At 39.7% G+C, this 11,850-nt stretch overlaps 2 protein-coding genes across 5 annotated transcripts in view; one reads left to right on the top strand and one right to left on the bottom strand.

The window, feature by feature from the left end:
* Nucleotides 1-376: 376 nt before the first annotated feature.
* Nucleotides 377-5,574, top strand: LOC141763135 (tubulin alpha chain-like). The gene is made up of 4 exons (XM_074627494.1): nt 377-534; nt 3,295-3,517; nt 4,102-4,250; nt 4,385-5,574. The coding sequence occupies exons 1-4, from the start codon at nt 532-534 to the stop codon at nt 5,357-5,359; spliced, it is 1,350 nt and encodes a 449-aa protein (XP_074483595.1). The 5' UTR covers nt 377-531; the 3' UTR covers nt 5,360-5,574.
* Nucleotides 5,575-8,670: 3,096 nt separating this feature from the next.
* The window catches only part of LOC141763134 (inactive dipeptidyl peptidase 10-like), a 55,508-nt gene continuing 52,328 nt past the window's right edge, over nt 8,671-11,850 (bottom strand). For all 4 annotated transcript variants that reach the window (XM_074627488.1, XM_074627489.1, XM_074627492.1 and 1 more), the window contains one exon: nt 8,671-11,792. In XM_074627488.1, coding sequence (XP_074483589.1) covers nt 11,658-11,792 — 135 coding nt within the window. In that variant the 3' untranslated portion in view covers nt 8,671-11,657. The remainder of the gene's footprint in view (nt 11,793-11,850) is intronic.

Here is an 11,850-nt window from a genome sequence, read left to right as displayed (position 1 = left end):
AGTATGAGGGACTTTTACACTATACTTTTACTTAAGTAAAAGGTGTGAATACTAGTTTCATCTGATTATATGTTTTGTACATAAAATGTTGATCTCCAATTGTCAGATAAATGTAGTAAAAGGTTTTTTAAAAAGTCAGTAAAAAGTACTACATTTCCCTCTCTCTTAAATACTCAAGTTAAGAACAAGTAGAATTAAATAGAATAAAGTACTCGAGTAAATGTTCTTAATCTCTTTGTTTTTTTGCAGATGAACTTTACCCAGACATCATGTGAGGCCCTCTGGCGTTGCTTTTACTCTGAAAAGGCCAAACAGGAAGCCATATATCTCAGTGAGGTTTGAACCAGAACAAAGCTGCAGCTCCTCCTCCTCCTCCTCCTCCTCCTCCTCCTCTTCCTCCTGTAGTAGTTATAAAAGAGAGTGTGTCATCCCCAGACAGTACTTCACTCACAGAGATCTCATTATAGGTGTCCTGTGAGAGACCTTGCTAGTTTCAACCTCTCTTCGTTAGACGACAATCACAACAGCACAATGGTGAGTATTATTATTATTATAAAAGAAAAGCAACTTTTTAAGTGCGTATTAAGAGAGAAAATTTGTAAAAATGAGAGTTTTCCTGTTGCATCGAAACTTTCTCTCCAAAAATCTATCACCAGCTTCAACTTGTTCTACTTTGCTGCTATTAGAATAACTTTGTGGCATCGTTAAAGCACATAAAGTGAGATTTTTAAGCAGCTTATAAGGGCATGAAGCTCCAGCTCCAGTTGAAGGTTAACAGTTTCCATATGTGCGTATGTCTCTGTGAGGAGGGCGTGCTTGTTTGCTGCCCGGCTGGTTCTGGGAATGCTGATGTGGCTTCCAGAGGCCCTCTTGTGTGTTTTACATTTCTATTTGTGCCGCCATCGCATCGCTGCTGATAAGCTGCTGCTGCATTCCTGCACACCTCAAGCTGCATTATAGAGAAAACATGAGGTCAGGCACATGATGACTAAACCTCTCAACGTGTTTTTACAGGAGCTAAAGAGTTAGTTCCTTTTTTTTAGACTTTGTTCCCTCGTAAAAGCAAACAGTGAGAGTGTCGTAACGTTTTCACGCCCTTTGCAAAGACAAGGAGTGTTTGAAAACAATAAATGTATCTTTTCGAACACTTCCTGTTATTGCTACATTTTGCTACAACATCAAAGAGAAGGTGTGGCGCGTGACGCTGCCTTTAAAAGCTGCTATTCTACATTTGATTACATAATATTAGAGGATAAAGTCAGTAAATCAATGTAGTTTATGTCTGTAGACAACACAATGCTCGTTTGTGTGTCTGCTGTCCCATGTTCAGGCTGTGACGTAGTTTCCAGATACAGGAAGCTCTCTCTCTTTTCCCCGCCATTTGTGAGGAAGTGTAACTTTCGCAGTGTGCGTGTGGTATGAGCATGAGAGCCAATGTGGCATGTTGTTGCAACACACCACCACCACTCCTCTCACATCCTGTTGCAGCTCTATAGAGAAAAAGCAGAAGCTTTCTAACTGCTGTTGTTTTAAAGGAGCTCTCTGTCTGTCTGCAGTTATTATGTCTGATATGAGCTGCAGTCCAAACAGGTTCTAGTGGCTGTCTCTGTCTGTGTCTGTCTCTGTCTGTCTGTGTGTGAGGCTTCACTCAAAATAGCTGCTGAGCTAGCTGCCATCTCCATACTGGGCTGCTCCCATGTGACCCTCCTCTTCCTCCTCCTCCTTCGTACTTATCACGAGCTGCTTCAGGGGGCTTTTACCCCTTAATCTTAGCTGTATTTCAAGCATTTATGCCTTACTTTAAGCTGTATTTCAAGCATTTAGCTCTTACTTTAAGCTCCAGTTTGAGCATTTATCCATACTCTTAGCTATATTTCAAGCATTTAGCCCTTAATTTAAGCTCCATTTCAAGCATGTATCCATACTTTAAGCTCCATTTCAAGCATTTAGCCCTTACTTTAAGCTCTATAGTTCGAGCATGTATCCATACTTTAAGCTCTATAGTTCGAGCATGTATCCATACTTTAAGCTCTATAGTTCGAGCATGTATCCATACTTTAAGCTCTATATTTCGAGCATGTATCCGTACTTTAAGCTCTAATTCGAGCATGTATCCGTACTTTAAGCTCTAATTCAAGCATGTATCCGTACTTTAAGCTCTAATTCAAGCATGTATCCGTACTTTAAGCTCTAATTCAAGCATGTATCCGTACTTTAAGCTATATTACAAGCATGTATCCGTACTTTAAGCTATAGTTCGAGCATGTATCCGTACTTTAAGCTATAGTTCGAGCATGTATCCGTACTTTAAGCTATAGTTCGAGCATGTATCCGTACTTTAAGCTATATTACAAGCATGTATCCGTACTTTAAGCTCTAGTTCGAGCATGTATCCGTACTTTAAGCTATAGTTCGAGCATGTATCCGTACTTTAAGCTATATTACAAGCATGTATCCGTACTTTAAGCTCTAATTCGAGCATGTATCCGTACTTTAAACTATATTTCGAGCATGTATCCGTACTTTAAGCTCTAATTCGAGCATGTATCCGTACTTTAAGCTATATTTCGAGCATGTATCCGTACTTTAAGCTCTAATTCGAGCATGTATCCGTACTTTAAGCTATAGTTCGAGCATGTATCCGTACTTTAAGCTATAGTTCGAGCATGTATCCGTACTTTAAGCTATAGTTCGAGCATGTATCCGTACTTTAAGCTATAGTTCGAGCATGTATCCATACTTGTAGCTATAGTTCAAGCATGTAGCCCTTGACCTCCTTGTGACGCGCCAATTAACCAAACAGGACAGACGACGTTGAGCTCCCTCAGGCTTAATTTCCCTCCCAAACGATAAGACCAAACTTGTTTGAGTCCTCAGCATAAACACACCCATCGCCTCCGCCCTCATCCTTTACAAGCAGCTAGAAATACTTGAGGAGGGTGTGGAAGCTCTTTGGCCCCGACAGATACTCTGACAAGAAGATGGTAATCACCACCGCTTGCTTATTTAGATCAGTGACTCCTAATCTGACGTGTCACATCCCACTTGCTAAGGATATGTGGAAATAACAGGTTTCAGCAAACGTTCGCAGATGCAAACTTGCAAATTTGAATATCAGGTTGTGATGCAAATAATGTGATAATGCAAAAGAGGTGGGAAAGTCCTGACCCCACCCTTTTGTTTTGGGACGCTCAACTGTCATTTTCAGCGGGTCAAGACGAGTTTAAAAGCAACATTAAATATCCCTAAATCATATTGTATTCAGTACAGAATCTCCTTTTTTCTCCTCCACAGCGTGAGTGTATATCTGTCCACATCGGCCAGGCTGGCGTCCAGATGGGCAACACCTGCTGGGAGCTGTACTGCCTGGAGCACGCCATCCAGCCAGACGGCACAATGCCCAATGAGAGGCCCCCCTCAGGCTACGACGACTCATTCACAACCTTTTTCAGCGAGACCGGCACGGGGAAGTTTGTCCCCAGGGCCATCTTCGTCGACCTGGAACCCACTGTGATCGGTGAGGAAGTTGTAATTATCAGAATCATCTGACCTGGGAGCTAGTGTTTAGGAGATGAGGGTGTCTGGCAAAGTAACTTCAAATTTAAGGAGTTGGGAGACAATAAATCTATAAAGATTAAGTTAGCTGATCATTACCCATATTAACTAGAAGTCATTGTCATTTATATGAATTTATATTTCGACCAAAGTTCATTTCAAGCGATAGTAAAGTTTTATTTCTGGCCACTTCAGTTTGAATCAGCCAATCAGAACTCAGTCTCACGTTTCACTACAAGTTTGGTCTTTTAAAATGTAAAAACACTCAAATGAACTATTTGAATAAACTACTCTATCTTGGGCAAACTTTATGTTCACAAAACAAGACTTCTTCAATTCAATACAACTTTGTCCCTGTAAGACCATGATACACTCCCAGGCATAAAAACTATTGAATTAATAATACATACAGTAATAAATGCAACTCTAAATTAGGGCTGTGGATCCATTAAAATAAGTAATAGCACAGTTTAAATATTTTTTTATTTATAGCCCCAAATCAAAACTGTATTAAAATGCTATCCTACCGTCTCTTCTCTCCTCCAGACGAGGTTCGTAGCGGCACGTACCGCCAGCTCTTCCACCCCGAGCAGCTGATCTCAGGAAAGGAGGACGCCGCCAACAACTACGCCCGCGGTCACTACACCATCGGAAAGGAGCACATCGACAATGTACTGGACAGAATCCGCAAACTGGTGAGAAAAGGGATGAACTTGGGACTGAAAAAAACACAATTTTGAATGAAAGAGAACAAAGGAAGCATTGTTCTGTCAGCAGGCAGTATGTTCTTGATAAGAAGTGTGTGTTAAATGATTCCTCTGTCGTCTAGTCGGACCAGTGCACCGGGCTGCAAGGTTTCCTGGTCTTCCACTCCTTCGGAGGAGGAACCGGCTCCGGCTTCACCTCCCTCCTGATGGAGCGCCTCTCAGTCGACTATGGCAAAAAGTCCAAGCTGGAGTTCGCCATCTACCCAGCCCCCCAGGTGTCCACAGCTGTAGTGGAGCCCTACAACGCCATCCTGACCACCCACACCACCCTGGAGCACTCCGACTGCGCCTTCATGGTAGACAACGAGGCCATCTACGACATCTGCCGCAGGAACCTGGACATCGACCGCCCGTCGTACACCAACCTGAATCGTCTCATCAGCCAGATCGTCTCCTCCATCACCGCCTCCCTGCGCTTCGACGGCGCCTTGAACGTGGACCTGACGGAGTTCCAGACCAACTTGGTGCCCTACCCTCGTATCCACTTCCCTCTGGCCACCTACGCCCCAGTTATCTCAGCAGAGAAGGCCTATCACGAGCAGCTATCAGTGGCTGAGATCACCAACGCCTGCTTCGAGCCAGCCAATCAGATGGTGAAATGCGACCCTCGCCATGGTAAATACATGGCCTGCTGCATGCTGTATCGTGGCGACGTGGTGCCCAAAGACGTCAACACCGCAATCAGCAACATCAAAACCAAGCGCAGCATCCAGTTTGTGGACTGGTGTCCCACAGGCTTCAAGGTCGGCATCAACTACCAGCCTCCCACTGCGGTTCCCGGAGGAGATCTGGCTAAGGTGCAGAGGGCCTTGTGCATGCTGAGCAACACCACCGCCATCGCCGAGGCCTGGGCTCGCCTTGACCACAAGTTTGACCTGATGTACGCCAAGAGGGCCTTCGTCCACTGGTACGTCGGAGAGGGGATGGAGGAGGGAGAGTTCTCAGAGGCCAGAGAGGACATGGCCGCCCTGGAGAAGGATTACGAAGAGGTCGGCATCGACTCGTATGACGAAGAAGAAGAGGGGGAGGAGTATTAAAAAACAGAAGTGTAACATTATAATAAACGCGCCGTTTTAAGGAAAGTGTAAAGAATTTATTTTTAATCAGTCAGTGTTAATGTGCAGTTCATAGACCTCTGAGAAACACTAATGTTACTGCTGAGCAACTCGATCCCTCCCTGTTGGAATTATCTCTCCAATGAGAGAGAGAATGTGCCTTTACCTCCTTTTCTAAATAAAACAGTTTACAGCAACACTTTCCGTATTTCATTAAGAGTGTACTCTACTTCTAAATAAAATAGATATCAGATTTTCACTATTTCACGATTAACGTGGCCAAAAGAATTCACTATAACCAGTGGTGGAAGAAGTACTCAGATCTTTTTACTTCAGTAAAAAGTACTAATACTACAGTGTAGAAATACTGTTACAAGTAAAAGTCCTAAATTCAAATACAAATGTACAAAAGTATCAGCATCAATATATACTAAAAGTATATTTTAGTATACTATAAAGTCCTCATTATGCAGAATAATCTATTATATTATTGGGTTATAATAACTGATGCATTAATGTGTTCATCACTTTAATGTTGCAGCTGGTAAAGGTGGAGCTTTTAATGACTTTGGTAGTTTAATATATAATAATACATCATTTATTAGTTGATTATATTTTGTTTTGATAATTTGAATCTGTAAAGTTATTAAATAAATGTAGTAAAAGTACAATATTTCCCTGGAGTAGAAGTATAAAGTGTACAAGTATCTCAACATTGAAGAAAACAAATCCGACATTCACCTTTAACATTGTTTATAGTGAGTTTTGTCTCTTTTTTTTGGCAAATGAATTACTCAAAATATTAGTGTAGGGAGTCGGAGAGTCTACAATCATTATTAATTATATAATATGTGTTAATATCAAAATTTAATTTTTAAATATCAGTTATCTATATTGATGTATCGCGACACCACTATATGAAAAATAACATTAAAGTAGAATTGAGAGAGGTGTACCATACACATGAATACAGCAGTAATATGAATTAATCATATATAATAGTAAAACACTGACAACACACGATTACTTTTGCAAGTATACTTTTACTTTAGTAAAGTTTTAAATGCAGGACTTTTACTTGTAGTGGAGTATTTCTGTAGTTTAGGGTGAGCTGTGGGTGTTTTACCACCAGGTGGCAGTGTAGCGTTACTGTGAGAGAAAACTCATTACAACCACACTGTAGGGAAGATAACAGGGAAGAATAGAGACATCTCAAGGCCAATGCACAATATTCAGAAACACACATACATGCACTATGTGGACGAAAGTATGTGGACAACCCCGGCTAAATAAACGTGTATTTGTTCTGTATTTCTGCATAGTTCCAGTTAAATAAGCAGTTAAATCTATATGTGTTGTACTGATTAATTGCTCTGAGTTAAAGCTCATTTAAGTCTTTTGCTACAGACAAAAACATCCCTCTATATAGATTTCTTTGAGCAGAACCTCCAGAGACAGACTTATTTTTCGGTTCAGGTCTTAACTCATAGTTTGTGAAGTTTGCTGCCGGACTTTTTCCTCCCCTTCCTCGGCGGACGAGGCCTCCATCTTGGCTCTGTAATTGCTTTGAAGTAATTAAGGCTCAATTTGAGCAGCGTCTAGGCAGCGTGGACAGGGGATTTATAAAGGTCACGAAGGACGCAGAGAGAGATAAATGGTTTTTGTCTCGTTTTCTTCTCAGTTGGGTTTAAAAAGAACATGGTGAGGCATTTCCAGACCATAACCATATATAACCATAGCAGGCTCAGGACAGATGGGTTAGACTTCATCAACAAAAACACATGAACATTATGTGTTGGTAAAGTTAACAATGCCTGAAGCTTAGTGCATGAGGCGGAGGTTTGGCTGGTGCAGCAACAAACAGTCTGGACGTGACCGTAACAGCAGAATAACAGCAGGAACGCCGTGTACACCTGCATCAGTGCAGCATATACTACATGTAGTCATGGATGGATTACTGAACAGACCAGGCACAGAGGCCCAAAGTGTCAGGGGCCCCCCTGGCCTTCAGTCAAAGAGACAAAACAACCACAGAGACAGATAAAGACCACAAAGAGACACAAAATAACCACAGACACAAAACAACCACAAAGAGATGCAAAACAATCATACAGAGAGACAAAACAACCACAAAGAGATGCAAAACAACCATACAGAGAGACAAAACAACCACAAAGAGATGCAAAACAACCATACAGAGAGACAAAACAACCACAAAGAGATGCAAAACAACCATACAGAGAGACAAAACAACCACAAAGAGATGCAAAACAACCATACAGAGAGACAAAACAACCACAAAGAGATGCAAAACAACCATACAGAGAGACAAAACAACCACAAAGAGATGCAAAACAACCATACAGAGAGACAAAACAACCACAAAGAGATGCAAAACAACCATACAGAGAGACAAAACAACCACAAAGAGATACAAAACAGTTACAAAGAGACTATAAAACCATATAGACATGCAAAACAGCCACAAATAGATGCAAAACAACCACAAAGAGATGAAAAACAACCATACAGAGACAAAACAACCATACAGAGATACAAAGCAGTTACAAAGAGACCCAAAACAACCATATAGACATGCAAAACAGCCACAAATAGATGCAAAACAACCACAAAGAGAGACAAAACAACCATACAGAGAGACAAAACAACCATACAGAGATACAAAGCAGTTACAAAGAGACCCAAAACAACCATATAGACATGCAAAACAGCCACAAATAGATGCAAAACAACCACAAAGAGAGACAAAACAACCATACAGAGAGACAAAACAACCATACAGAGATACAAAGCAGTTACAAAGAGACCCAAAACAACCATATAGACATGCAAAACAGCCACAAATAGATGCAAAATAACTACAAAGAGACACACAACAACCGCAAAGAGATGCAAAATAACCACAAAGAGACACAAAACAACCACAGAGACACAAAACAACCACAAATAGACACAGAGACTACAAAAAGACACTTGTCACTTTTCAGTATTATGCCTTTAGGACACAGCAAAGGTTTACTGTGCTTGTAATTAAAGCAGGTGTCAGTCCAAACAGGTCAGAAATGAAAAAAGAAAGGTCATTAATGTCACTTAGTAAAGAATCTGGTGTGGAACTGAAGGAGGGTGGTACGTATATACATATATAGTGGTAGGAGTAAAGGATCTGAGTACTTCCTCCACCACTGTAAGACACAAAGGAAACAATAATTACATAAATAATAAATATACATAATTCTCTCTCCAACTCCTAAAAAACAAGACTCAAACATACCTCATTCATTGTTCTTTAATATTAAAACAGCCAAAAAATACAATAAGCTTTTCTTCACTCATCCCTCGACCACAATGTTTCCCCCCCAAAGAAAATAAAATCCAGTTGACCTCACAGTACAAACCCCAATAGAAACAATAACCATGACTCCACACACTGGTTTCTTTAAACTGGACTCTATACGGCGGCGTTGAATGTCACAAAGCACAGACAGCGGGACGGTTCAGCAGGTGGGTTTCCTTTCGCTGTGAAGCAGACGCACACGACTCTTTGAAGATGTTGCATCACCAGCCAGAAGAGTGGCTGTATCCAAGGCTACCCAACACGTTGGCATGGCAACCGGTAGCCATGTGTTATAGGGGATTATCACAATTTGAGATTGAACGTTGTTTTTCTTTCTCGTGTGTGTTGATGGCAGTTTGGAAATTAAACTCCAGACACGGAGCACATGTTGGCTCCTCTAACATGCATCACTGTGATTAATGGATGACAGTAATTGTCTCGTAATCACAGTGAGGAACGCTCTTTTGTTATGTTATGACGCCTATTATTGCAGCACTATTAGATGGGAGTATTTCCAAAAGAAAAAATTAAGCAGTTGGAAAAGTGAAGAGCAAATTGCACTTGAAATAATTCATCCTGACGCATTTTAATAAATAAATTAGGACATAAAACCAAAGAAAAATAACATGAGTATGTTTTGTCAGCCGGGGATTTAAAGGAACATTTTGGCAACCAGTAGAAAATATAAAACCATAGAAAATTAAACAAATAATACCCTGCAACTATTAAAACATGACATGACATTTGCATGATAGATGGCTACATTACAGCCAAAATTCAACGCACGTATATTGCCATATATTTATAAAAGAAAACTGCAATAAACCTGCTGCAGATTTGTTTGGTATGTGTCCACAGGGACGTTTTTCCCAGCATTGGACGCTTGATGGGCTGCCATTAGGCACCTGATTTAAATCGTATATATTGTTTTTCTTCGTAATTTTACAACATGTCTGAGGAGAATGTTGATTTACCCAACGGCCTCATCTTTTTCCTCCGTCATTATATCTTTCTGTGGCTGCTAGACGCCGACAGTAACGTTAATATTGCCGTCGCTTAGCAGCGGCGTTCTCACGACTTAAACGGCAATCATAATGTGAACACGACTTCTCATGTTGTAAACACGAGGTTTCATTTGAAGGCACCGGTAGAAAATGAATGGGAAGCGTGGAAAATGACGGATCCTGTGGACACGAACCATCAGAGTATTGAACAATCTCATTAAGCTACAGCCGACATTTTGTGCTGTGGGACGACAACAAAATCGCTTATTGTCCCTTTAAGCTAAACCTTTAGGAAAAAAATGTAATTACTTGTCAAATAAATAAATAAATAAATAACTGTACATCTGTTGAGCACTATTGCTGTCTAATTAAAGGTTTAATAACTTCACAAATCTGTCACCATAAGCCGCCCCACATAGAAATATACAAGACTTAACATGACAAACTGGTTTATGATGAGCGAACCGTGTCTGCTTTTCAGTTGGTTACACATGTTTTCCCTCTGCAAGTTAATGCAAGTTTTAGAAATGTTGACATCATCATGGCTGTCAGGCTTCGTCTTGAATTAAATAAATGTATTATCTTTTCCCATAGAGGAATCTATGGAGGATCAATGATGTCAAAAATGTGCGTTTTTAAGTTGATGCATCAAAACAAAAACTCTATGTTTAGAGAAAGAGCTTGATATATAATCGATATAATCCATTTATGAAATACTAGGCAAAAGAAACACATACTGACAGGCAGAATTGAAAGTAAAATGTATTTAGCAAAGGCAGTCTGGTCTCACAAGATTTTGTGAAATGAGTGCAAAGTCGGAAAAATGCTTCATGAAAACAAGGTGAGAAACGTGTCTGCACAAGAAAAGCTGAAAATGTTGCTTTTCCTACTTTTATATTAACTTATTTTAACAATAAAGTTAGACAAGTTTGTATTATTTCACATTTTTGTGCTTTTTTTCTCCATACTTTTCGGAAAAGACATTAGGAAATGATGATTTCACACACTTTCGTGCACCAATCAGGATTAAGCAACATTGACTCTGAACACATTTTTTTATTAATTTTATTTTATTTTGTTATTATTTTTTCTTATTTATATTTATTTTATTTAATCATTTATTTTGTATTATTTATTGTATTTTTTTAATATATTTCTTTAATCTAGTTGTTTTTTTTTATTACATTTTCATCATTTGTATTTCTTCTTTATATTATTCTCAAATTGCTTTAATGTTTACATTTGTGCTGTCTTATTATCAGCTTGTCTGTCACCTGTAGAGCACTTAAAGGTGCTATAAAAAGTTTGATTGATGGATGATAAGGATGCTTTTCTTTGATTTTTGCTTATTTAGTTATGAATATTTAATGTTGTACAGACATACTTAAAATTTGAAGCTGAGTTTTCAGAACCAGAGTTATTTAACTTGCTAAAAGTTGCTGTTATCCCTCCTTTATATTGCATGTACGCATGAAAATAGCACATTAAAAAACTCTTTGCATCAGAATTTGTGTTAATTTCACAACATGTTGTAGAGACTGTGCCGATAGAAGCCTGTCATGGTTTAGAGGGCGGGTTGGCATCAAAAAGAAAGACTAATTTTATCACCTCCTCCTCCAAACTTCCCCCACATCTTATAGAGTTTTAAAATCAAACAAACATGTAACATTTCTCTCTGTTATCTCAGTGAGAGAGAGGCAATATGTCAGCTACTGAATGACCTCTATTTGCATCAGAGCTGACTGTAGGAGCTTTATTCTACTGAGGTGATGGAAACTATATCTGATATGTTGAGAAGAAGCTTTGTGTTGTCCGTCAAACGTTGTGCTACAGGTATAAAACACACACACACACACACTCTCAGTCTACCAAGGGCACAAACACTCATTAACACACACACGGTCCAGTAATAATAAACACCTCACTCATCGTCCCGTTGTTGTTGGTTGAGTAATGATGATGCGTCAAGCAGACATCCTCTAAAATAACCAATTAGGGAGTGAGTAAGCTGAATGCGGCTGCGTGTTGACAGGAAGTGTCCCTCGTCTGGGTAGATCTGTCCCGAAATAGAATAAAACACGAGATGAATGATTAAAGACGATATAAACACACAC

Source organism: Sebastes fasciatus, chromosome 24 (genome assembly GCF_043250625.1).
Source record: "Sebastes fasciatus isolate fSebFas1 chromosome 24, fSebFas1.pri, whole genome shotgun sequence".
NCBI lineage: Eukaryota > Metazoa > Chordata > Actinopteri > Perciformes > Sebastidae > Sebastes > Sebastes fasciatus.
Note: the sequence above shows the minus strand (reverse complement) of the source record. Positions and strands in the feature narration are given on the sequence as shown.